This window comes from Drosophila serrata, unplaced genomic scaffold (assembly GCF_035046125.1).
Source record: "Drosophila serrata isolate PLE 108 unplaced genomic scaffold, ASM3504612v1 contig_293, whole genome shotgun sequence".
In the NCBI taxonomy this organism is placed as follows: Eukaryota; Metazoa; Arthropoda; class Insecta; order Diptera; family Drosophilidae; genus Drosophila; species Drosophila serrata.
Genome location: NW_028257191.1, coordinates 2,971,160 through 2,996,054, shown reverse-complemented (window position 1 = coordinate 2,996,054; position 24,895 = coordinate 2,971,160). Strand labels below are relative to the sequence as shown.

Genomic DNA, 24,895 nt, shown 5'->3' with positions numbered 1-24,895 from the left:
TTTTGATGTTTTGAATGTTTTAATAGAAAAAACAAATGTGTGTGTGTGTGTTTTTTATACAATTTTGCATTAATCTGTAGTTTTTGTTTTTTTTCTGTTTGACAATGACGGTTTCGTTTTGGGGGCCGTCGCATTCGAATTCGGACGCCCACGTTATACATTATGTATTTATGCATTATGTTTTGCTTTTATAATCTCAATTTTAAATATATAATAATTACTTTAAATATAATTCTGTAACCAAAATCTTTCTAAAAGTTTTCGTTTCGTCACTTTCTTTAGTCTCTAAGTATTGTTTCATTATCTCACTCCAACATTTGTTTTGTTTTGTTTTGCTTTGTTTCTCCCTTGCTTGAAGGGTTCTTGCTTTCATTGTGTGTTTATTTATTAAGGGCATACTCCAAGGATCAGGGATCAAGGATCAATTTGAATAATTTACAATAACTACACTGGACCATTGAAATTAGTATTTATGCTATACGCTTCGATTTCCTAATACATTTGTAAAGAGAGTGTACCGATCGATGTGGAAAAGCAATAGGGAATAGTTGGAAAGCCGTCAGTAGTGCTAACATGGTTAATATGGCGGATAGAGGGAAGGATAGGTAAATATAGTTTGAAGCTAAAGCCAAAGTGAATTGATATATAATTGTATTATGATAGGTCCTCACCGCGCACCCACAAAGGAGAGAAAGGAAAGTGGAACATATATAGATATATTATTCATTCGCTTCTGGTTTTTGATCTCGTGTTTTTTTTTTAATTATTTTATCATTTAATTGAATTCATCTTAGTGCTTTTTGGTTTTGGTTTTCGGTTTTTAGGGCCGTTCTCAATCAAAACAATCAAGTAGTAAATACTTTTTACCCATTGGTCCGAGTTGTGTTGGAATTTTGGAGGAGGCAACGCAACCGTTCGATTCCAAAAAGATACAAATACAAATATACAATTACATTCTGTCTGTCAAAGTCATCGTCTGCCTCAAAAATGGTCATTGGTTCCGCAACCGAATTAACAACAATTAAACGATATGTATCCATTTTAAATGGCACAGTTTTTGTTTTTCATTTTGGTTTCTTTTTATGTTAACGTTAAACATTTTTCTAAGGTCTCTTCTACACATCATCATCATCAGCCTGCGCCCTTTTCCTCTACATTTTTGTCCTACGTTTTTATTTTTGGGACTCAACTCAACTTAAACAAAAACTTAAAGTTTTGATCAAGCTCCGAATTAATTCTTTAATTTTAATTTAACAACCTTTTTTGATTACCGATATTTGATTACCGATTACCGTCGATTTACGGCAGGAAATGAAAAATTGACACGATGAAACTAGAGTTTTTATATGACAAGTGTTGATTACACTTTTTTGCGAACAACAATCGACTTGGAATTATTTATTATTAATACCTAAATTTAGAACTTCTATGCTTAGGTTTGGTAAATAATATTAGGTAATATAAGCCTCGATATCTAACAGGCTCTTAACTCAAGATTTAGTTAATTATATTTAAAGGGAATTAAAATTGAAGAATAACTCAAAGTTTGAATAAAGAAAATAACATCACAAATATAATAGAAATAATATGATTATTACTATTTCAAAACTATCGAAACTATCTTGTTAAATCAATTAAACAATTGATTACATTAACTTATGCTTCCAAGTCAATTGCAAACATATTAAATGTTCTTGTTCGTTGGCTAGCGTTATTATTATTACGTTTAGAATGATCCCAACTGATATGCTGTTTGATTTCAAGAAGCTACAACCATTTTTTAACAAGGCCTTGGATCGGAGGTGTACACACAAGTGTGGGGAAAGGCAATGGGAATGTGAACCAGGGGGAATGTGACGACCTTTGGAAGGGCGGTGTTAAAGCGAAAAAATATATACGCATAGGCTAGATCCGGATCTTACGAATATATAGGGAGGTATAACAAAGAGTTAAAATGGATACGTTTTGATGCATGTATATAAGATCATCAATTTGTGTGTGTTGCCAACATAAACACGGCCTTGGTAATACGATTTGATTCGATTATGGTAATATTAAGATTATGTCTAGCGCTAAAAACTGCAAAATCAAGTTCTCATCTATATAATTCGCGTACGCCCTTACTAGTACAAGTTTTCCTTCACTTATGTCTTGCTCGAATCTCGATTTTCGATACTCGGTTTATAAATACACTTGACTTAAGCTTAATATTTTCGGTTTATGCTATGTATCGTTATTTTAAACAACCCATGATTAGAGTAAAAGTCGAAAATGCAATCCTGGACAAGATTCTTTTGGTGTATGCATTTCCAGCGCGCCTATCTCTCTCTACCTATCTGTCTGCGGCAACGATCTTGGAATCTACGATCCCCGGATCCCGCCGCCCCGCCATCATCGCTTTAGACCACGACCCGGTGATCCCAAGCCCAATCCCAATTCCAGTCCTGTTCCGGACAAGCACACGTACACTAGAAATAACACAACCATTGTGGTGGAGGAGACGCCAACCTTGTTGCGGGTTCCATTGGCATGCTGCATGGCAGCAGGCTCCTCACCTGCAGTCAAAGGATACCCAATTATGTTCGTAAATTCTTTATGGTATCTAACACTTACCGTTTAGCACATGGACCACCACCGTCTCCGTGATCTCGTTGCCCAGCATGCAGGTGTAGTTGCCGGTGTCCTGGCGGTTGGCATTGGCGATGTACAAACGACTTAGCGCTCGTCCTGGGAGCATGTCCGTCTTGACACTGAATATATGGGAAATATAGATAGATTTAAAGTCTTTTTCCCTCAGGGATCTAACCTACAGGCAGAAGCCAAAAACAAGGCAAAAACCATGGCCTATATCTTGGCGTCTCATGCAGAATAGATTTTATGGAGCATTTTATATAAATCTCACCTGATTCCACCCCTACTGGTATCGTAGTTGAGCAGCCGCAGCCCGTGCCGCCAGGTAATGTAGGAGGAGGGATGCGGAATCTTGGAAATGACGCACTGCAGCTCAATAGTGCTGCCAGCCTTGTAGTACTTCTCCGGCGTGGCCGAGCCCCGCTCGTCGAGGATCTCCACGTGAGGAACTGAATAAAGGCAAAAATGAATTAAGAATTAAAAAGTGTATCAAACTCAACTCACCAATTATCGTTAGGTAGACGAGCAAGACAAGCGGCGGATGCGAGGACACCTGGCACTCATACGGACCCTCATCCCGCTCGTTGGCAAACTGAATGAGCAGCTTCCAGTCGTTGGGCTCCTCGAACTCCAGCGAGTATCGTGAATCCCCACTGTACGTGTGCTGGCCAAAGGTAATCAATGTGAGATCCTCGCCGCGTCGCCTCATCCACGACACCGTCTTGCCCTGGAGATCGTTAACCCGACAATGCAGATACACGCTCGACGACAGCTGGGTGCTGATGTTCAGCGTGGTATACGGGTCGGCAAAGAAGGGGAACGGCTCATGGGTGGTCGTCTCGGTGACCTCCTGCTCCTCATCCTCAGGCGTGTCGGTGAACGGCGACGAGAACTCCTGCCAGAAGTTCTTTGGGAACGTGTCGAAGGGGTCGCCAGCTCGCGGTCGTTTTACTATATTTTGAGTTGAAATCAAGTATGTTTTAAATAATTAAATATAAGTCTTGATTTTAAAATAATTAAAGAAAAGTTTGTTATCTTAAATATTTAAAAAATAATAAAGTTTACAACGTTTAAGTAGAAAACATAGGTAAACTCACATGTGGTCGACGTGGAGCCCGATCCGATGTGATGGAGCGAGGAGTATATAATTGCCAGTATCCAAAACAGCCGCGATCTCATCACTGCAACGGAGTATGTGAGTATCCCGGGATGCTGGGTGGCAGGATATGCACCCGTAATCTGTTCTATATCGATCCAACTGCATCAGCAGCGTCCCACTGCATGGCCAATTGAGTCGGATGTGGACTCGGGGATAGCTGACGTGCTGATTGCTAATGGAGGCTATAAACTTCACTGCTTATCGATTGCGCTGCGGCAACTTGAGTGTATATTGGACATACTGCTGAACACACATAAGGTAATCAGCCCGGGACTCACATTTCCATTTCCCCAATTGTTTTCTTTTCGATTTGTCCACTTTCCAGCTTTCTTTTTTTTCCTATTTATTTTCTTTCTTTTTTTTTAGGAGGAAAGAAAGGCGAGAAGGAAAACACTTTTATTAACAAGCTCGTGTTGCGTGTGTATTTATCTTTTTGCAACTGCTGCTGCGGCTGCTGCTGGCCCTGGCTGCCCCATTGGATGGCCAATAAGCGCGAATGTAGGTCAGGGCATGCATTGCGCATGGCCAGCATCCCTGTTATCCTGGCCATTCTCCAAGCCTCGCAATAAGGTCCAAAATAAACAGCAAAGTAACTCACCTTATAAGTGTTGATTATCCCAGAATCCGGACCTATGCCAGAGGCGCTTTGTTTAAATAGTTAAAGTAGCTGCGATTAGCAACGCAAATGTGGATTTAGTTCGGCGGGGATTCCTATTAATACGGCCGTATAGTTGCCTTTGTCGGGCCGTAGACGTTGTTGTTCCCTCACCCACAACTGCTGCGCTACTGACTGCGCTCCGGAAAGCCCAGCATCAGCATCTCTCTCTCTCGGCAAATTCCAATAGCCAAAGATTTCCACCCACTAAGCTATGTAGGTGTCCGTCTTTCAATTTCATTCAAACAATTACTAAAAATGTAAAAGAAAGAAATGCCATTATGCCCAATACTTAATTTCTGTAAATATATTCAAATTTCGTGTAAAATTAACTTATTTCATACTGACTTGAATGAAAATTTCAAAAACCGATAGCAATCGAGGATTATCGATAACCAGCTGAGGGTCCTCGAACATGGCGCCTCTATCGTCATCTCGCTTTAACTTTGAATAGCCGTTAATTAAGCTGGAATGGTTAGTTCACAATTGCAGGCATTTTTCCAAAACGATTTAATTGTGCGAGCAACTATTTAACTAAAATTAAATGGTTTATCGCACTAATTCATGCTTCCTGCGCATGTGCAGTTATAGTAATTCGGTGGTTGGTGTGTATTGGTGAGAGCATAAAACTGCCAACACTGCCTACGAAACATACCCGTACTTTGGGTTAACTGTAAAGATAAATGTATAATTAAAGATTATTTAAGTACTACAACATTTTTATAGATTTTTAAACTGCTGTTTACCAGTAGTATACTTTGCATAAATACCTTAAGCGCATCTGCTCGTTTTCTCTGCTTCCGTTTACAGTGGCAACATAACGGTTCTTGGTATGTTTACTTTTTGCAGGCAGTGTGGGTATGTGTGTGTGCCGCCGCCCTTATCGCCCGCTTCGGGTGGCGGTGGTGCGATGTGGAAAATCGGGAGCGGAATGACATAAGTGGCGCGTATACACACGAGCGGACGCACAACGACAACACACCCAGCAGGCGCTCTCACACACACGCAGTCGGGCCGCATAGGGCACACGGATACGCGAAAGAACCGTTCGTTTCATTCTCTGCCGCGCCGTTGACAATTGACGTTCAATCGCTTTTTCCATTTGCTTTTTATTTTCTTTCCTCCTGCTTTGTTTCTCCTTTGGTCCGGCGTCTAAATGCCTTTTGAATATTAATCAGGCATTGAGCGACGAACTGCAAAAATCAAAAATCACTGTCGATTCGAAGGGAGTGTGAAAACTACTACCACAAGCGAACAAAAAACATAGCAGAAGCGCGACAACGCCGGCAGAGGCAGAGGTAGAAGCAGAAGCAGCGGTTGCAGTGTGCGACAAAAGCAGAATAACGGAGAATCAGAAACTAATCAGCCGGCATAGGCAATAGGCTACGAATCCATCTAGTGTCCAGTAATCGGTAAAATTCGTAATGGAGGAGAACAATTCCCGTGTGCTGAGCCTGCTCGGCGGGTTGGCCATCGGCATTGTGGGCTTGCAGGTGTTTCGCAAGGTCCTGCCCTGGATTTATGCGAATGTGGTGGGACCCAAGGTGTTTGGCTCCTCCGTGAATCTCGCCAAGATGGGCGAGTGGGCAGGTGAGTACGTACGAGTGGCGTTTTCAAAGGGTGTAAAGGTGGAAGAACTAAGAAACAAGAAATAATTACGAATAAATAAACATTCGGAGATAACCTCAATTAACTGTAATCCCTGTGGTATTTTGAAAACATACCACAGAGTACAGAGTAATACCAAATATTTGCATTCCAATTGTTTTCACATTTCTAGTAAATAATTAATATTTAATTATGTTTTGAATACCAAAAATCATTAAGAAATTCATGAATTTCTAATATTTCCCAAAGGTGTACACTTTTTAAATAGAAATGAAGAAAATTTGGGACCTAATCACCTAAATTGTTAACATTTATGCTTCCCGTGAGTGATAAGAAACCTGCGCCCACGCCCCTTTAGCCCACTGATAACCTCTGGTACAATCCCTGGCTATGGTGCTATATTAACTTGTATATATTTTCAGTTGTCACTGGATCCACCGATGGAATTGGCAAGGCCTACGCCAAGGAGGTACGTACGCTGGGCTGACCCAATCTTGGCCAAAGTCCGGCGGATTAATGACATGTCAGGGGAAACGGCCAAACAAAAAATTAATGAGTAATTACCGAATTAAGCGGACGCGCGTCGCCCACAATGACTTGTACATTGGGCTCGCCGGTATCGGCGTCGAGAGTCGATGCATTAGCCAAGTGAATCTGCACTTTGAAATCGATCTCCAGTCTTACTGGCAGTCACAAAAATTCCCTAATAGTGTTTGCTGAGTGCAAATTGCTAAATTTGCAGCCTTTACACTTTTATTTTCTTAAGTTTTTGTTGTTATTTGCCCTTACAAAGTGCAGTCGCTGCAGTTTAGGTTTTATTTGTTATATTTGGAAACGGGCACTTCCCGGTTATGTATTTTGTGTCACCCACTCGAAGCAATCGAAGCTAGAACCCAGCTAAGGGAACACGTGTTGTCCAAGTGGATGAACGAACCTATAGCTGGAGTATAGAGAGGGCCCCGCCTGAAGCCGCCTTAGCGCATTAGCATTCGCCGCGCGTCAAACGCACGGAAAGTGGTTCAATGTCCACGCGGAATTATGTGGCCTCACCCATGATAGCTTCTTTCTAAACAGTGGTTACTATACATTTAGTTTGAATTTTGATCAGCCAAAAGTCGGTAAATATAATCAGGAATATATCTTCCCAAGGAATTTTTCCAGATTAATTTGTTAAATCTATTAAGAAATAAGAAATATAATATTAATAATCTATATTCATTTCATTTTTCAGCTGGCTCGTAGGGGACTGAAGCTGGTGCTGATTAGTAGATCACTGGATAAGTTGAATGGAGTTGCCAAGGAGATAAGTATGTCCACCACTACCATCAACCCTTAGCTAAGTTAATGACTGTAACTAACTTTTCCTGTCGCTCTGCGGCATACTTTCAGGCGATAAATATAACGTGGAGGTGCGTGTAATCGATGTGGACTTCACCGGAGGTGCCGAAATCTACGAAAAGATCAATAACCAGATCAAAGGCATGGATATCGGTGTATTGGTCAACAACGTGGGTATCAGCTACAGCCATCCCGAGTACTTCCTCGACTGCTACAAGGCTGATCCGCAGTTCTTGCGCAATATAGTTTCGGCTAATATTCATTCGGTTACACACATGACCGCCCTAGTCCTGCCGACGATGGTCGCAAAGGGTCGCGGCGTGATCATTAACTTGTCCTCTACAGCTGGCGTCATTCCCAATCCCCTGCTAAGCGTGTACAGTTCCACAAAGGTAAGAGAAGTCGTTAAATATCATTCGAATCTTAGCTAAGTCGCGTTTTTTTCAGGCCTTTGTGAACAAGTTTAGCGACGATCTGCAGACTGAGTACAAGGATCAAGGCATCCTTATCCAAAGCGTGCAGCCAGGCTTCGTGGCCACCAACATGTCGAAGATCCGCAAGGCCACCATTTTCGCTCCCTCACCGGAGACGTATGTGCGCTCCGCGCTTTCCACTTTGGGAATTGCTGGCCAGACGGCTGGCTACCTTCCCCATGCACTGCTCCAGCTGGTGATTCACCTTACAGAGGCGGTATTCGGAGAGCAGTTCGCTCGCAACGTGGTGCTTAAGAATATACTGGGCACCCGGAAGAGGGCACTGCGTCGTCTAACCAAGGAACAATAGGAGGGCCGATGCTGCCTTTATAGCATTCCCCGCTGGAGGAGAAGGCATTTAAGTGGAGTCGGAGGTTGGGGCTGGGCTTGTGGGGAATCCGGCTGGTAGCAGCTTACAATGTGTCACCTCACCGCATGTCATACGAACAAACAGAACAAAAGAAGGCTTAAATACCAAAAAGAAAACATTACACAAATAAAGAACTAAATCTACTTAGTTCTTTGCCATTAAATTAAACATTGGAAATTCACAACTGTCGCAGCACACAGCCATGACACATGTAAACAAGAAATTAATACTGTGTGTAAGCCATACATAAATTAGATAAATATATCATCTAGTTTCTGTTTAACAACAAAAAGTGTGTTCCTTTTTTCGAAGAGGGGATTCAGATTTGTTAATTTAGTAAAAATTAACATGGACATCTTTTCGAATTGAAATTAATTGCATTGTCATATAAAAATATCAATTTTAAGAATCTTTCAGAGGGTATTATAATTTTAATCAGTGAAGGAGTCATTTCCGACCCCATAAATCATATATATTCTTGATCAGCATCAACAGGCGAATCTTTCTAGGTATTTCCGGAAGAAAAAATTTTTTTTTTTTCAATTTTTTGAAAAAAAGCAAAGGGGTTACATCGTTAAAGTTTTCAAAAATTGACAAAAAATTTAATTTTCTAAAATTCTAAAATGTAGTATGCAGAATTATTACCATAATAAAAACTAACATAGAACTGTTTTCCGAATTAAAATTAATGGATTTTTAGCTTAGTTATGAGAATTTTAAACTTTGGTTAAAACAAAGCTATAAAGCGCAAATTAGGTTTTCATGTTGTCCTTGCTCTATATAAATTAAAGTAACTTAATTTGGGTATTATAAATTATATTCTTAAACTACCTTTAGATAATTATTTAATTTATAAATTTTGCCAAAGCTCAATCCATTTCCAATTGGTTTTCCAATTTAAATTACCATTTGAAATGACAATTCGATTACAATGCCAAAGTATCGACCAACGTTGGAATCGATAGTTTTAGCAACCAAAAACTATCGCTGCAATAGAGACGACCACCCCCGCTGCACCACCACCCCCGCAAGAGAGACAGTTTTCCATACGCGAAAAGAAAATCATAAACATAACTGAAAAGATAGTTGATTTTAAAGGGCGCGCAGCTAGCCGGGGCGTGAAAACGGATTTGTGAGGCGTTATCACCACACGGGCCGCTATACGCCACAACTGCGCAGCAGCAGCGACAGAGCAGAGCAAAGGGAGCAGCAGCAACAGCAACAAGAACAAAAACAAGAGCGCAAAAAGGCGAGAAGGAGGAGTAATCAAAGTTGCTTGTTTTGATTTCTTGGAACGGCGACGCCACTCCCGCTCTCCGCTGCACGCTCCACGCTCCAGCAACGCTCCGGATAAAGCTGGCCAGGCATAATCAACTTGTTGCGGGAGGCAGTCGTCGCCCAGTATTGATTTAGTACATGTAGGAGGCGGACGCTTCCCAGTCACAGTTGCAGTTGCCTCGCCAATACACCATATTTTGTGTTTGTTTTCAACATATTATTCGTATTCCCTGAGTGTGTGCGCCTGTGTCTGTGCTGTGTGCGTTTGTGTCATTGGGAATCCAAAGCGGAGAAGGAGGAAGCGGAAGGCAGGAAGAAACCGAAACCAAAAGCGGAATTGACGCAATTGAGAACTATTTTTAATGACGACGCCGCCGACGACGGCCCAAAGTTGAGCCCGCCCGCTAACACGCCAGAAATCGAATCCCCGGCAGCAATAGTCGATGGCATCGGTCTGTCGTTGAAAATGTTTGAAACTCATCAAAGATTCACAAGTGAAAAAGGGCAGTGATTACCGGAGAACTGCCGGACAACAAAGCACGGAGCACGGACAGTGGACAGCGGACCACACACACCACCGATAGACCACCATGGCCATGGTCACCGAGCAGCGGTCAGGGCAACGTCTGCCCTTGTTTCCCATTGAGCCAGAGCCACCAGCCACGGTCACGCAGCGCCTAACGATTGTGGTCACCAGGTAAGTGTCCTTGGGTCCAGTCCTGCTTCCTTAATAATATGCGTTTCATTTCCAGGGTCCTACGTGCACTGCAATTAAATTGGAGGATTATCGTTTCCGGCATCACCATGACACTACTGGCCGTCATCTGGTATTATCCGACCTTCTTTCTGTTCTTCGCCTTCGTCGTCTATTCCCTGGTGCTGGTCTTTGCGGGTAAGATATGCCGATGGCCAGAAGTATGGAATGACTCACCCACCAGCCCCCAGTCCAGTCCATGCGTCCAATCACGGGCCAATCGCTGGCATAATTAAGTCCAAAAAGTCCAAATATCTAATTGTTCTTATCTATTTCTCTCGCCCCCCGACAGCTGTGGCCGGCACCGTCTATATCCATTATATATTCACCACCAATGAGCCGACGCGACCAAGTCGCGTGCCCTCGCGACTGCTCTACAATGCCACCAAGTGAGTGACGGCCCCTCGCTGGACTTTGCTCCTTAAGCGCAGCCTTAATAACTTATCAATCTTCTCTGATTCTTGTCTTGTTTCGTTCAGAAGCAACATTTTTGATCTGCCCAAGCCCATCAAAAATCCATCGAATCTGCCGCTAATCTTTGGCAAGACGGTGGACCTGCAGCTGCAGCAGATCATTGAGTATGTGCTGCGTGACTTTATGTTGCCCTGGCTGGGGTGAGTCTCTCAGTTTCTGTTTCTCCTTATGGATGTATATTTATTGTTTGATATATTCTAGATATGTGGTCACCAAGCCCAAGCTTATTAACGATGTGGTGCGCGAGGATCTGTGGAATGCAATTCAGAAGATACATGAGCGAGCTACCAAAATGGATGCAGCCAAGATTATAGCAGTCGATATGGTGAATCGGGTGACGGTGCATCTGGAAAAGATTCGCATAGCAGAGGCCAGGGCGTGAGTATTTGAATTCTCACCTGTTTCCAGTTAATGCTTGCAGAAAGCCTTTTCAAATCACTTTTTAGGGTCAAATACGATTAGAGATTACGATAAATACACTTCTGAATCCTGCTTAATACAAAGGCACACAAAGATAAGATAATACAGCGATATAATAAGATATTTTGTTCCTTTGTGTTCTACTTATGGAATCCATATTAATATTTTATCTGTTTTCTTAATGACTTTTTTAATGCCAAGTCATGATAAAATGTAGTGCGCAAAATTAAATTAAATGTAATTTATATGCGTCACTCGTAAGTCATGAAATTTGCAATAAAAAAGCTGAAATTGGTGGTTGAGGCACGCCTATCATCATTATACATATTTTCCAAGCACTATTCAACGCCAATAGTATAAAATCCAGGTGTTCTTGTTATCAGATCTGCTCTATAAATGACTCATATTTTGTGTTGTAGATATAATATATAAAATAAGGTTTCGAAGTGTGTACATACATATACTCATGGAAAAACTCTTGTATTTTTCCATAGGTCGGAGACCAATTCGGCTCCTGTTTTTAGCACCAACTCGTACCTGGCCGACGAAGACATGGAGATGGAGTTCCTGCGCAAGCTATGTGAGATTATGGTGATCCTGCTGCTGCCACGCGGCTATTCCCTGCCCCCTCTGAAGGTCCTGCTCAGCGAGATTCTGTCCTACAAGAGTGAGTAAACAGCTTCCCAGCTTCCCAAAAGAGATTTTGTATCTATATTTCCCGAATTGCAGTCTTCTTTCCCATGATCAAGATGCTCACATCCCCCGATTACATCAACCAGAAGGTGGTGCAGAACATCGAGACTCGTCTGGCCGCGGCAGCTATGAGTAAACGGAGCTACGAGTACGCCGCCAGCTTCGAGGACTTCCTCAAGATCATCAACAACTCGGGCAGTCTGGAGGAGCTGTCGCTTATACGCAAGAGCATCGTGAACGATCTGATGCATGCCACAACCATGCAGAATCTGCAGCGGGCCAAGGGCCTCGATCCGGATCATGAGGATCACTCGCTGACCAAGTCGGAGCACACAGCTGCCGTGCGGCTGAAGCGCTACGTTCGCCAGCTAACGATGGCCAAGTCCGAGTGCGAGAAGAATCTGGCCAAGTTCGGTTGGAATGGCAACTACTCCAGCGATATTGTAAGTGATGTGGATATTATATATATATCCTATTAGCTGCACGAAATCGTGAAAATAAGCAAATTATATATAATTTCTACTGAACTATGTAGTGTGTGTATATAACCGCTTAGCTCTTTGTCACTTTCTATAATACCCAAGGTCTTGAGAGATTTTTCTTTATATTAATATATAAATTTATATCACCACTCAGGATCTTACGCTGGTAGAGATTCTAAACACAGCAGTGGGCCGGCGCTACTTCACCTTGTTCCTGGAGCCACTCAAAGCAAGCGCTTTGATTGGATTCTATTTGGCCGTTGAGGAGATCAAGCACGCGCACAAGTCGGCTAGCCATCAGCTGGGCACGGAGATATTCTACACATACATTCGGGTGCCCAAGTCGGAGATACAGATTGATAAGCATGAGCGCAAGCTGATCGAGACGTTCCTGCTGGGTGACGCCGACCCGGATATTTTCTACGACATTCAACGGAATGTGCTGCGCACCCTGGAGGAGAAGTATTATCCTCCGTTCGTGCTGAGCGACCAGTATCGCCAGCTTAAGGAGGCCCTAGACTCTAACGAGATTGCCGATCCCACGCTTCTAATGTGCCACGATACGCCAGAGGCGCTGGCCGATGACCAGGGTGCGGGTGGTGGTACAGATGGCTGCAATGGCGGTGGTCTCGGCGGTGGAGGTGGTAGTGGTGGTGGCGGTGCCATCGATGTGGCTGCGCACACCTCGTACGCACGACGGAAGCTAGAGCAGATACAGGAACGCATCGACAAAAAGAACCAGGCGCTGGACGCCCTCAAGTATTCGGTGAAGCCAGAGTCCAAGGTGCTCTCCATTCTTGAGAAGGAGATGGAGTGGCTGAAGAGTGAGAAGCGTCAGACGGAGGCACATCTGCGGAGGACAGACGCCTGGACGGAGCACCTGGGCAAGTGGAAGGCCACCATTCAGAGTGTGGAGGTGAGTGCTGGAGCGAGATGCAGTCTCTTTCCTTTTAACGCTAAATTAACTCGTCAATTGTTAGGTATCCGATGAGAAAGAATCGCTGCAGTTCATGATACTGGTGCATGTGGATGAGGACATTAATGCTCCCTCTCAACCTTCAGCGAAAAACGGCGACACTGGTGGTGTCCACACCAGCGTCCATCAACGCAGGCGGCCCTCAGGCATCTCCAGCGGCTGGGTGGTGATGCGTTCCCTTAACCAAGTTCATGTTGGTATTCCACACCCCCTCTTATTCTTAAAACTAATCAAGGTCCTCTTTGCAGGAGCTGCAAAGGAAGCTGCGGCATGTTAGCTCTAACCTGAAAGCTCTTGACCTGCCCACGAATTTCAAGTTCTTCTTTTTGAAGACCGACCGACATGGCCAAGAGAAGGCCAAGGCCCAGATCCAGAAGTTTCTCAATGTAAGTGGACACTTAAAGTTAATTTGATTTAGAAATACTCACTATTTCACTTCCACTTTCAGTTCATTCTGGAGGACGACCATCTGAATGGCAGCGAAGCCATCTATACGTTCCTCAGCCCCAGCTCGGATCACTTGAAGCAGTCGTTGCCTTCGCCGAAGAAGTCCAAGTTCTCACTGTCTACGCTTTTCCGCAGCGATGCGGGGAAGGCGCACGATGCGGCCACCAGCCGAGCCACCGATCCCTTCTGGGGGCTGCAGCGCGACGACGACGACATTTCCACGTATCTGGACGGTGAGTCTGGGGGCGAGGCAAAGCTCCTGCCAACGGATCTGGACAGCAAGGACTCGATAGCGGAGCCCATGTACGCACTGATGGGCGAAATCTTCGACATGGGCGGTGTGTTCAAATGGTTGCGCAAGAGCCTCATCTCATTTGTTCAGATAACATACGGCCGGACGATCAATCGGCAAATCCGTGAGTCGGTGGCCTATCTGTTCGAGGAGTCCATGCTGCACAACTACTTCTCGGCCATCCTCAAGTCCTTTTGGCCGGGCGGAGTCCTTGCGTCCGCCTATCCAGCGCGTTCGGAGGATATGCGTGAAATGACCAGCACGGCGGCCAAGGCCTTGCTCACCGACCATATACCTGAGGTGCTGTGCAATCTGGTCGGCGCCCAAGCGGCCAAACGAGGTGTCCTCAAGGTGTTTGAGGCCCTGCAGAATCCCGCCTACAACAAGCAGCTTTTCTACGTGAGTTTTTTGCGCACTTTGTGTCCTCTTTTGGTTTAACTTTCATTAATTGTTGTTCTAGGAACTGCTGGAGATACTCATGATTGAATTCTTTCCCGAGATCCGCCAGCTGCGTGTGACGAATACGAATGGCTCCAAGCTGAATACGGCAACGGCTGGAGCGGCGGCTGCTTCGGCTGCAGCGAACCTGGCAGCGGCCACAGCGGCTGCTTCGTTGCCTTCCTTAAGCCACAGTGGCACAGGCGGCGGAGGTGGAGGCGGACATAGTACATCAACTGGGCAAAATCATCAGGGATCGACCTCATCGGCCTCGATTGGTTCGTCAACGAGCAGCAACTCCTTGGGCGGCGGCGGAGGAGTAGCGCATCAGCAATCGCACTACCACCTTGGATCCCACCACCACCTGCACCAAGCGAGCAGCTCCAAGTAGCTTCAAATAGCTCCTGGTAGCTTCGAAGTAGCTCCTAGTGTCTCCATGAAGCTCTGATCAGCTTCTGGTAGCTCTTCGTTTTAATATATATTTTTTTGTTTTAAGTTTTTACGTTGATTCGTTAAATGCTCTCTCTGTCGCTGTCGGAGATGGATTACAAAGAATAGTTACTCAGTAGTAGTTACCAGTTATCATTCCCTGTACAAATGCAGACGGTGCTGAAGTGTATCCCCCTGCCGCACCGCACATCCCAATGATTTCTGTCCATTGTTAATGATGATTCCTTCCCCGTTTGTCCCATGTCCAAGTTTGTTATGTCTGTATGTATGTAAGTATATGTGTATATGTCTGTACATATGTCTGTATACGTGTAGGTCAGTATTAAGCATTGTACCAAAATCGTTGTTTATACTCGGATAGGCTCCGTCGCGGGTCTTGATTAGCAAGCATATAGTTTATAGTAGCAGATTCCCCGTGCTGCATCCCCAAAGGATCCTAAGGTCACAACGGTGTGAGATTTTGATTTAGAGGCAAGAGCCCCAAGGGGTTCACACTTAGGACACAGGCTTTAAAGTCAGGTCTAGATTAGAGAGGTCAAAGCTTTTGTTCGATTCAATTTATTTATTTTTTACTTAGAGGAATTTTAAGTTAAGCTAGAGTTGCCTTTTGTTTTTTCCAAATAAAAACTGATCGAATTTTATTTAAACTGCCTTTTCTTATGCGTTTACATTTATTTTTTCTCCTTTACTATTTAAGTTGGTCATCAAAATAATCGGTATTTAGCTAAGAAAAAGGTTAATAATAATATTAAGCGTTGGTTGGTTGAATTAAATGTAAGAGTTGCCTTTAAAATGCAATTATTGCGATGCTTGTCAGGCCAGAGAACTGTTTTATGGACCGCGAGACGCACCACACTACACCGAGCACTGGGCGGAGGCGACTCCCCTCGGCCCACTCACTAGATTAGATCCCTGTGAGCCAAACAAATGTATCCCACTAAGCAAATATACCCACATCTCCCCAGGCAGACTTTCTAGAGGCGCTTTCAATCTATTTTATGTACACTTTTATGTGCGTGTGTGAAAAATGTGCGAAATATAAATCGCTATTTATGTAGATTCAACCAAACTTTTCATTGGGTTCCTTGGGCCCTAGAACACGGACATATTCTCGACTAGTTTCGCAAGGGGTATTACCTGCATGTCAACGACCACAATTACCAGGTTCCTACGCATTCCAACGGGCTTCTTCACCAGCAGTCTCGCTTCAAAGTACTTCAAGAGGAACCGCCACTTCAGGTCGCTCTTTTCACGCTCCGTCAGCCGGTCAAAGTGCTCTGCTTCGAGGCCCAGGATCCGTTCGGCGGGATTGCCCGCTAAACGAGCCTCTAGCAGGCTGCCCGTTTGATCGGAGAAATGAATATTTATGTTGAAGTATCGGTTAGTCCGGGGGCCATCATTGCCCAGCAGGAACTCCATCTGGCAGGCTTCGGTGGCGCAATCCTCGAGGCCTCTGGGTATGGGGCGTTGGCAGACAGTGCTGAAAGAATGGATATTATTATCGAGATTATTAATCATCATCGTGTCCTAAATACTTGCCACCTTCGGCTTATATTGGGAACGAAGCCATCCAGGTCAAGCTTAGTGACCATTCCGTACAGCACGGCGGTGAACTGATCCTGTGAAGTATCCTGCAATTCGCCCTCAGCACGACTATAGATCTGCCGCACTGTCATCTGGCTCTGAATGCTGGCAGCTAAGAAAGAAGATAACGAATGAGTAAAAATCCACAAGGACTCCCTATAACTAACCTGATGGCAAGTTGTCCAGCTCCGTGTGGGCGTAGCCATCAAAAGACCTGACGGGCTGCGATGCAGCAAAGGCCAGCAGCCGACTACAATCCACACCGGCTACTTGGGGATCTTCGCAGATGAGCGTGCCGTATGAATGGGACAGCACCGGACAGCGATGGTAATCGGAGTGAGAAACCCGCACGTCTACCAGATGGAGAACGGTGTGGCGAGGCTGCCAGCGTTGGGCACGGCGTATCCAGTCTGCTTGCCAGATGGTGAGCAGCATGCCCTCCGGATAGCTGGCATCGATCACTACAACCTCCAAGCAGTGCAGTGGATCCTGTGTCTTGCCGGATGCCACCGGAGATTTGCGCTTTATCTCACGCAGTGGACGAATGGCGGCTACCACGACCAGCAGATCCACAAAGGAGCTGGCCCCACCTCCGCCGATCAAGCCGGAACGCACATCCGCCAGCTTGAGGGCTGCGCCCAGAGGCTTGATGGGAAGATGGAGGAGTTGCTGCAGGGCTATCACAGGGGCGGAGTCGTCGCTGTCATGACGCACTAAGTAGCCGGATCCCTCGTTGACCACCAGGACGCAGGTAAGAGTGCCCTGCGGCTGGTAACGCTTCTGCTCCTTTGAAGAAATTATCGCACTGGACATAACCTTGGCGCCCACGATGTCCACGACATGGCCAATGTGCAGCATGGCGGAGTACTCCTCCACGCAGGCCCGCTGGCCCCAGCATTTGCAATTGGTGAGATGAAGCGGCGAATCGCGGATAGTCAAGGTGAGCACTCCGCGCTCGGTGCCACTGATTTTGTCGTAAAAGATGTTTGGCGACGACTTTGAAATAATTAGTGCCACAGTGGAGAAGTGCGTCATCGTGGGCTGCATGTCCGCCAGGAGCAGGAACTTTCCGCGCTTCGACATTTGCTTCTTTTCTGTTTCTTTTTTAAGATAAACCAGCTTTGTCAAATTGCAAATTGCAATGGCCGAAAAGCCGTTATAACCAATGCCGCCGATAATTTGATGGCGATGTTTATTGTTTTGAGGTATCGATGCTACCGAGGTGACCGATACTATCGAGACTCTAATATATAAAACAAAAACTTATTTGATTTATTGCTTTTAAAACTGAATATATTTATATTTACCCTATTTATTTTTGTTCTTCATTAAAAGGCTTTTAGCTGAATTGATTCCATTCGGAATGTTTATATCACGCACAGACAATGTTCGATTAATATCGCTGCGCCGTCTCACTCCTAGTGCTTGTTTCCGTACCATCCCCAATTAGCTGACACATTCATATTCGTACGGAACCGAGATTTACAGCGTCAAACAAACGCACTTGTCGCTTTCCCACGAATGCCAGCGACCGCTAGAGTTTGCCCCAACTGAAACCCACCCACCGGAGCAGCACGGGACACCGCAGCGCCACCCGCCAGTTGCCGACGAGTGGAGTAACCAACCAGCCAGCAGTTTCGAAAGTCAACGCCAGCCCGCAGATCTACGCAGCCGTGAACCATGGTCAAGCTATTTGCGTTGAGCATCTTCCACAAGGGCGCCAGCGAGGCACGCCTGCTGAAGACAACGTCCGACCTGCAGTCCTTCTCCTTTTTCCAACGTGGCACTGTTAACGAGTTCATGACGTGAGTATGCATGTGGGATGCGACGGCGCAGGCTCAATCAATCGCTTCACTCCACTCTTGTTGCTCTCCCCTTTCCATTCGCCGCAGCTTCGCCTCCAAAACGATTGTGGAGCGCACACAGCCGGCCCTGCGGCAGTCGGTGAAGCAGGATGCCTACATGTGCCATGTCTATGTGCGGGCGGACAATTTGGCTGGTGTGCTCATTGCAGACCACGAATATCCACACCGTGTGGCACATACACTCATCACAAAGATCCTCGATGACTTCACGGCCAAGGTGTCGGCAGATCAGTGGCCCAATGGCTCAGAAGCCACCATCTCGTTCGACGTGCTGCCTGCCTTTCTGGCGCGCTACCAGAATCCCGTCGAGGCAGATCCCCTTACAAAAATGCAAAACGACCTGGACGAGACAAAAATCATACTGAAGAACACTATCGAGGCGGTGCTGGAGCGCGGTGAGAAGCTGGACGACATGGTCAGCAAGTCGGAGAAGCTGTCGCTGCAGAGCAAGGCCTTCTACAAGACTGCGAAAAAGACGAACTCGTGTTGCAGCTTCACCTAGGCCCCATCGTATTGCCCTTGTATCTTCTCCTCACACACAAACCCATACTCATGCTGGTAAACAGGAACAGGAATAGGAACAGGAACACCAGTTGCAAATGCAAATCAAAAAAGACCACACAAAGGATAACACCAACAAAGAAACAACACAACAAACGGCAAGGGAACAGCGTGGCCTGGAGTTTGCTTGCTTTTTATAAATGAATTAGTTAATTTTATATATTAAACATATACTACTACTACTACTACTGTACGGATAGATAAAGCTGGACGGCCAACGGCCATTTAGCTAGATGTTTGTAAGCCCCTCCTGCCCGCTAACCCCCCCGATGTTTAATCGTCTGTGTCTGTCGCGGGTCCTGTCTGTATGTCTACGCTTTGGATATTTGGATGTTAATTATACCAATACAAATAATGATCTAAAACATTTATACACCTCCATATGTATGTGCTAAAGCTGTGTTCTGTGTTTTCTCGCCACACTCTCAGGCGTATTTACCAAGTTCTCTTATCTGTTCGAAGGTCCGCGCCATTCGTATCGAACCTAAGCTACCTATTGATGTTGTGTGCTTCGTTATCCCAGCCCTTGGACGGATCTAATACATACCATATAAATATACATATATTTGTCTTGGAGAGCCTGCGCATCATGAGTCCAGCAAGCGCCTGCACCTTTTATCCGATCTGCTGGCCAAGTGGAAGTCGGAGTCCGTGTGTGTGTGCTTGTGCGGGCGTTTCAATAAAGAGTATTATTATGGGAAATGTGATCTAAAAGGGTTGTTTATTTATTGCCTTCGGGACTTTTGTAGATCCTCTTCGACATCAATTAGAAGAAATTATGGTTGATACGAAATTGTTGCTTTCTGTATATATTCATATGTTTTTTGAAATACTTACGATCCTTGACCATATATGTATATTTAAATACGTTATATTTTATTGTGAGACAAAGGGAACTCCCTAAAACACAATTCAAAGAATACAGATACAGATTTAAATGATTTAAAAGTGATTTTGTTGGCGTTTATTTATTACATAGAAGATATCCATTTCGTTTTTTGTTTCGTAAACATGCCCGTTTACATATTTATTATATTTATGCGTTTCATACGTTAAGTGTTTAACATTTTTTTTTTTTTGGGTGAGGGATTTTGGAGTTCGTTTTCCAAAGGGGGGACGGGGGTTCTTTATGGGTATACATATGTAGTAAATAAGATAGGTAAATTGATTACAATTTAGGGTTTCTCCATTAGTTTTTTCCCCAGTCCGCCGTCTACGATTCTTGATTATTTTTTTGTGTTTTTTTGTATTTCTTCGTTTGACGGAGAAAGGGGAGGTGCAAATATGCATTAAATTGCATATATTATATATATTAATGTATATATATATATATAGTTTTGTAATAATTAATATAATATTGTGTGTGTATGTGTGTGTGTGTGTGTGCTAACTTAAGCTTAAGCCGCAAACATTTATTGAAACTCGTTTGCTTAGCTTCTCTTCCCGTCTACATTTCGAATTAAACATTACTGTCTGCTTTTTCTTCATCATCATCACCATCTTCATTTTCTTCATCATCACCATCGCCTGATTCTGACTCCTCAGTTGCATTTGTGTTAGTGATCTATGGTAATATTAGAAATTATTCAAATGGTTCGCTTTTAATATATTTGATGTTAGGTTCTAAATGCACGCTCGTTCGAAATGGCTAAGAATTTGCATTTTCCTCTTGAATTCTCATATAACGTTTCTTTTTTGCTAAAATTTGCATTGATCAACACAACAAATGAAAATCAAGAAAAGTTCTCATGTTTTCCTCATTCTTCTCCTTTATAATTCTATTTAAATCAATAAAATACGTGTTTTTGTGTGTGCTTCAAGTGAGGCTATGTTCGTTTAAAAACTAGTTTGGATAAATTGTTGGCTTGCTTTGCTTTTTTTGATTGAATTTTTATTATTTAGGACTCAGTGGGGGGAGTGGGGAATGGGGAATGGGGAATGAGGAATGGGGGATGGGGTCTGGTGCCCGCCCCTCAAGATTTGCACTTATCGAATTGCTATCGAAATACAAGTAAGTATGTAAGTAAGTGACAATAAAACATTCTTCGTCTTTCTATCGTCATAAGGTTTCTAACGTGTTTCGTTACGCAGCTGTTATCACAATGGGTTTTGGTTTAAACTTTTCTTTTTTACTTTTAAGTTTAAGTTCCTTCTGCTCCTTGATTTGCGGCCGAATACAAATTTAGCTTATAACTTACGATCTGTGGCTGCTGCGTCTTAATAATTTGTTCTAACGTTTTGTTATCTTCATTTTTTGTTTATATTCAACCTCCTCGTTTTTTTTTGTGGGTTGATATCAATATCGGACCTCAAAAGCCGCTCCTAACTTTGGCGCTTAAAAGTATGCTTGTTTGTAGGTTTTGTATGTAAATATGTTTGTTTGTATCATCATACAAGAAATGTGTGGTTGTCGCGTGTGTGGGTGTAGCGTGTGTGTGTGTGTAGGTGAGAGAGCGTGGGTGTTGGTGTGAAAGTGGGGGGTTGTGTCCATGTGTTTGTTTTTCTTTGCATTTTTGGCACTTGTGCGAAACGCACTGCAACGGTAAATGCAATTCACTTTATCGCCTACGACATACATACATACATACATATCTGTACAATGTATATATATTTTTAGTTTACAAACAAAAGGCTTAAAACAAAAAACAATCAAAAAATAAACAAGGAACGAAGAAAAACTAAAACTAAACCAAAAACGAGTTTGTTGTATGTGTGTGTTTGTGGATGTCCTTTTTGGATCTCGAACACAAAAGGAAACAAAACTAATAAACAGCTATACAAACTATCGAATTAACGGCACTTATTTGCGTGTTCCATATTTAGTTTATTTTTTATTTTTTTTTTTTTTGTGGGAGCCTCACGTGTTATTTTATTGTTTCTTGTTCAAAACAATTAAATTCACTTGTTTTTGGCTTTAGTCTTTCGTTTTTCCTTTTTTTGGTTGCATTTTTCAAAAGTTGCATTTCTATACTTTCAAAAATATATATGTCTATGCGAATTTCTATCGATTTAAATCTATTGTTTAAGAAGAGCCACTGAGACTTGGAGACTGCGAGACAGAGAAAGCTACATATGTATATCGATATACATATATAACGGGACTGAGAGACAAAGATAGAATGGGATAGAGAGAGCGAGAGAGCTGCATTCTGACGTTTTTTCAACTGGGAGTCGAGCAAGTTCCGGTTCCGGTTGCTGTGCCGTTACCGCCCTCCTTATGATGATCATCTACCAAATTTGGTTGTGTCTATTGGAGGGTGTGTCTGATGAGGTGAGTCTGCGCGGCCAGCTTCCATCTGATAGCTCTTTCGCTTTGATGGATATGTTAACTGATACGTTTATGCAACTGCAATATTAAGAATATGTCTCTAGATTATGTGAAAGCGAGTACGGGGTTGGATATTCACGTTAGGTGATCAGTGAATTAGTAGTTTCAACATCTTTTGCTCTTTTTTTCTCGTTATTTTCTTTGTTTCGTTTTGGTTTCGTGTGTTTCCCGTGTTTTTCTTTTTTTTAATTCTTTTTGCTTTTTTTTTTGTTTGTTTGTTGTTTGGTTTGTTTGTTTCGCAGTGTGTGCTTGTGTACACAACTTATAGATAAATACAATACAAATATCGCGCACTATAGTTTTATTTCTTCAAAAAAAGAATGTATGCCTCAAGTCATCCATAATACATATATTGTAGCCATCAGACATTGTCTATATAAGCGACAACGACAACGACAATAATACAAATACATAACATATATTCATATTTCTCTTCTGATCCAGACACTGATTCAGATCCAGATGCAGTTACTCTCTGCGTCGGTTTCAGTTTTTCTTAGTTTCAGTATCAGTTTCAGTTTCAGTTTTTGGCCAGGCCTTTTTTTCGGAGGCCGCTGCGTTACTTCATTTAAATTGGTTACTAATTAGTACTTTTGTATTTTCGTTTTGTTTATATAAGTCTATCACATCATCACAATTCGGTTGCATCGAAATCATAATTAAAAAGTAAGAAAAATAAAAATTATCAGAACTTTACACCCTTCTCTCACGTCGGACAGACGACAATTCAATTCTAGATTACATACAAAAAATAAAAATACAAATATTATTCGGTTGCAGTTGGTTGATTACCCTCTATGAGGAGACTCAAAGGAGGAAATTACAAAACCCAGGACCCCATAAAAATAATCTAAGGATTGCTCTCATTCCAACAAGTAAGCAAAAAACTAATATGAAAATCACCAGGGGTTTCAAATCCCCTCAAAAAGTATCGTAAACAATGCTACAAAAAGATACATAGTAAAAAACAAATATACACTTATTTTGGTACCTCAAAATATTCATTTTGGACACATTTTTGAAGGGATTTCGAATCTCTGGTGATTTATGTATAACCCGAGAATAAATTTGGGACATAAGGGAAAATCTAAAATTGTCTATCATCCTGATTACTCCTCATAATCCTCCCCCTTCTCCTCCTCCTGCTGTTGCCGCCCAGTGGACATATATAAATATCAAAATATCGAAATAGTCTCCCCTTCGACCCCCAATAATTGGTTTAATTCGCTTCAAAGAGATCCTTGTGTTGACGATATACATACATATATAAATATCCCCTAAGCCTTTTCCTAGCTTCCATTGTTTTAATCTTGATATATGCTAAGAAACGTTTCATAAGTAGAAAACTAATAAATTTAAAAAACAGAATGCATGAATTTGTAGAAATGTTCCCTTCACGCCCCCAGTGTATTTTTTTTTTCGGCTAACAAATATATATATAAATATAATCTACATAATTTTCATCTATTTGCTTTGTGTGTTTACTTCTTCGTGTTCTCCCCTGTGTAGAATTACGTTACCCCTTATTCTTCAAACGAAGAATTCGATCCCGATGCCGATTTCGATTAATCGGCTTCGATTTTTCTTTGTACTGCTTAAGGACAACGCAAACTGTGTGCTAGCACAAAAACCTTGTGTTTCTGGTTGGCATGGCTCGGACAGACAGACACGATCGAACACGGCTCTGCACTTAACAATGGATTGTACGATTTTAAGACTATATAACTGCTATCATTGTGGAGCTGCCAATTGGTTAATGTTACTACTACGCCCACTACTACTGCACGCCCGTGCATTGAGCTCTCTGAACGGCCAAAAGGGTAATACTAATAAACAAAATGAATACAAGAAATTACAACATAATCTATGCGGGAATTGGGAAAAAAAGAGCTTCATTTTTGTTTTGTTTCTCATTTGGAATAGTCAGAAGTATGCATTATGTTTGCTGTATTATTATTATCATTATTTTCGTGTGGCATTGCTTGGCATTTTGTCATTCGTTCTTCTTCCCTATTGTGTGTTCTTTTCCTTCGACTCTTCTCCTTTCGATTCTTCTTATGGATGAATGTGGCGTCTTTTCTTTTCTTTATTGAATTTAATTTTATTCGCATTTATAATTCGTTATCAACTGATTCTGTAATCTTTTGTTCTTTGGTCAATTCTCGTTGAACTTGGAATATTTGAAAAGTATTTAATATATATATATATTTCTAGTTTTCAAGTATTTGCATAGAACTTTTGAAAAAACCTCCTTTCTTTTGTATAATTCATGCGAATGTTGTGTTGTGTGGAGAATTAAGTTAAGTTTCAAGGGTCTAGGGATGGAGTTGGAAGGGATCGATCAATAAAAATCGATGGTATTCCCGCTCTAGCCTAGTTTTCAGAGGGGCCTACATTTCTACTCAACAAAATAGGGGGTTTTTCGCTTCAATCTCCATTAAATCAAGCTCGAATCTGCATCAAAATGGGAAATTAAATGATAAATCTTAAAAATGTGTAAGTGTGTGTGTATGTGGTGCTTGGTGTGCTTTGTGATGTAATTGTTGTGTTTGTGGGTTCTCAATTTGTCCGGCTATCATCGATTGTTTGTCAGTTAGTTTCTTTACATACTTCCTACCA

The 24,895-nt window shown here is 42.8% G+C and overlaps 5 protein-coding genes across 6 annotated transcripts; 3 read left to right on the top strand and 2 right to left on the bottom strand.

Annotated features, from left to right (window-relative positions):
- dpr14 (defective proboscis extension response 14) lies at positions 1-4,697 on the bottom strand. Of its 2 annotated transcripts, XM_086836793.1 has the most exons (6): positions 4,389-4,697; positions 3,729-4,140; positions 3,136-3,582; positions 2,903-3,080; positions 2,614-2,750; positions 1-2,555 (listed from the first exon to the last, which is right to left on the bottom strand). In XM_086836793.1, exons 2-6 carry the CDS (start codon positions 3,808-3,810, stop codon positions 2,392-2,394), a joined length of 1,008 nt encoding a protein of 335 aa, XP_086692919.1. In that variant the 5' UTR covers positions 3,811-4,140; positions 4,389-4,697; the 3' UTR covers positions 1-2,391. The 2 variants fall into 2 exon arrangements, with proteins under 2 accessions (XP_086692919.1, XP_020808424.2); XM_020952765.2 differs by lacking the exon at positions 4,389-4,697 and having other exon boundaries at positions 3,729-4,300.
- A 679-nt stretch (positions 4,698-5,376) lies between these two features.
- Positions 5,377-8,526, top strand: spidey (hydroxysteroid 17-beta dehydrogenase 12 spidey). Its single transcript, XM_020952767.2, has 5 exons — positions 5,377-6,035; positions 6,476-6,522; positions 7,285-7,360; positions 7,443-7,783; positions 7,839-8,526. Exons 1-5 carry the CDS (start codon positions 5,870-5,872, stop codon positions 8,172-8,174), a joined length of 966 nt encoding a protein of 321 aa, XP_020808426.1. The 5' UTR covers positions 5,377-5,869; the 3' UTR covers positions 8,175-8,526.
- A 662-nt stretch (positions 8,527-9,188) lies between these two features.
- On the top strand, positions 9,189-15,997 carry snz (sorting nexin snazarus). The gene is made up of 12 exons (XM_020952797.2): positions 9,189-10,209; positions 10,265-10,404; positions 10,559-10,655; positions 10,746-10,880; positions 10,942-11,118; positions 11,655-11,827; positions 11,890-12,296; positions 12,490-13,251; positions 13,316-13,504; positions 13,560-13,697; positions 13,760-14,449; positions 14,511-15,997. Exons 1-12 carry the CDS (start codon positions 10,103-10,105, stop codon positions 14,877-14,879), a joined length of 3,384 nt encoding a protein of 1,127 aa, XP_020808456.2. The 5' UTR covers positions 9,189-10,102; the 3' UTR covers positions 14,880-15,997.
- hdm (meiosis specific with OB domains hold'em) lies at positions 15,539-17,717 on the bottom strand. Its single transcript, XM_020952798.2, has 3 exons — positions 16,690-17,717; positions 16,478-16,634; positions 15,539-16,418 (listed from the first exon to the last, which is right to left on the bottom strand). The coding sequence occupies exons 1-3, from the start codon at positions 17,603-17,605 to the stop codon at positions 16,031-16,033; spliced, it is 1,461 nt and encodes a 486-aa protein (XP_020808457.2). The 5' UTR covers positions 17,606-17,717; the 3' UTR covers positions 15,539-16,030.
- Positions 17,718-17,799: 82 nt separating this feature from the next.
- On the top strand, positions 17,800-19,655 carry Ykt6 (YKT6 v-SNARE homolog). Its single transcript, XM_020952796.2, has 2 exons — positions 17,800-18,327; positions 18,415-19,655. The coding sequence occupies exons 1-2, from the start codon at positions 18,203-18,205 to the stop codon at positions 18,887-18,889; spliced, it is 600 nt and encodes a 199-aa protein (XP_020808455.1). The 5' UTR covers positions 17,800-18,202; the 3' UTR covers positions 18,890-19,655.
- Positions 19,656-24,895: the final 5,240 nt, after the last annotated feature.

What these genes read in the sequence shown, in the direction of transcription:
- hdm (XM_020952798.2), bottom strand. Translation starts at nt 17,605, where the DNA reads ATGTCGAAGCGCGGAAAGTTCCTGCTCCTGGCGGACATGCAGCCCACG. An exon ending in GCTGGACAACTTGCCATCAG is followed by an intron (nt 16,635 to 16,689) that starts GTTAGTTATAGG and finishes CTTCTTTCTTAG; the next exon opens with CTGCCAGCATTCAGAGCCAG. An exon ending in CCCAATATAAGCCGAAGGTG is followed by an intron (nt 16,419 to 16,477) that starts GCAAGTATTTAG and finishes CCATTCTTTCAG; the next exon opens with CACTGTCTGCCAACGCCCCA.
- snz (XM_020952797.2), top strand. Translation starts at nt 10,103, where the DNA reads ATGGCCATGGTCACCGAGCAGCGGTCAGGGCAACGTCTGCCCTTGTTT. An exon ending in CCTGGTGCTGGTCTTTGCGG is followed by an intron (nt 10,405 to 10,558) that starts GTAAGATATGCC and finishes GCCCCCCGACAG; the next exon opens with CTGTGGCCGGCACCGTCTAT. An exon ending in CGAGATTCTGTCCTACAAGA is followed by an intron (nt 11,828 to 11,889) that starts GTGAGTAAACAG and finishes CCCGAATTGCAG; the next exon opens with TCTTCTTTCCCATGATCAAG.
- dpr14 (XM_086836793.1), bottom strand. Translation starts at nt 3,810, where the DNA reads ATGAGATCGCGGCTGTTTTGGATACTGGCAATTATATACTCCTCGCTC. An exon ending in GGGCTCCACGTCGACCACAT is followed by an intron (nt 3,583 to 3,728) that starts GTGAGTTTACCT and finishes CTCAAAATATAG; the next exon opens with TAAAACGACCGCGAGCTGGC. An exon ending in GGTGGTCCATGTGCTAAACG is followed by an intron (nt 2,556 to 2,613) that starts GTAAGTGTTAGA and finishes CTTTGACTGCAG; the next exon opens with GTGAGGAGCCTGCTGCCATG.
- Ykt6 (XM_020952796.2), top strand. Translation starts at nt 18,203, where the DNA reads ATGGTCAAGCTATTTGCGTTGAGCATCTTCCACAAGGGCGCCAGCGAG. An exon ending in ACTGTTAACGAGTTCATGAC is followed by an intron (nt 18,328 to 18,414) that starts GTGAGTATGCAT and finishes CATTCGCCGCAG; the next exon opens with CTTCGCCTCCAAAACGATTG.
- spidey (XM_020952767.2), top strand. Translation starts at nt 5,870, where the DNA reads ATGGAGGAGAACAATTCCCGTGTGCTGAGCCTGCTCGGCGGGTTGGCC. An exon ending in CAAGATGGGCGAGTGGGCAG is followed by an intron (nt 6,036 to 6,475) that starts GTGAGTACGTAC and finishes ATATATTTTCAG; the next exon opens with TTGTCACTGGATCCACCGAT. An exon ending in GCAAGGCCTACGCCAAGGAG is followed by an intron (nt 6,523 to 7,284) that starts GTACGTACGCTG and finishes TTCATTTTTCAG; the next exon opens with CTGGCTCGTAGGGGACTGAA.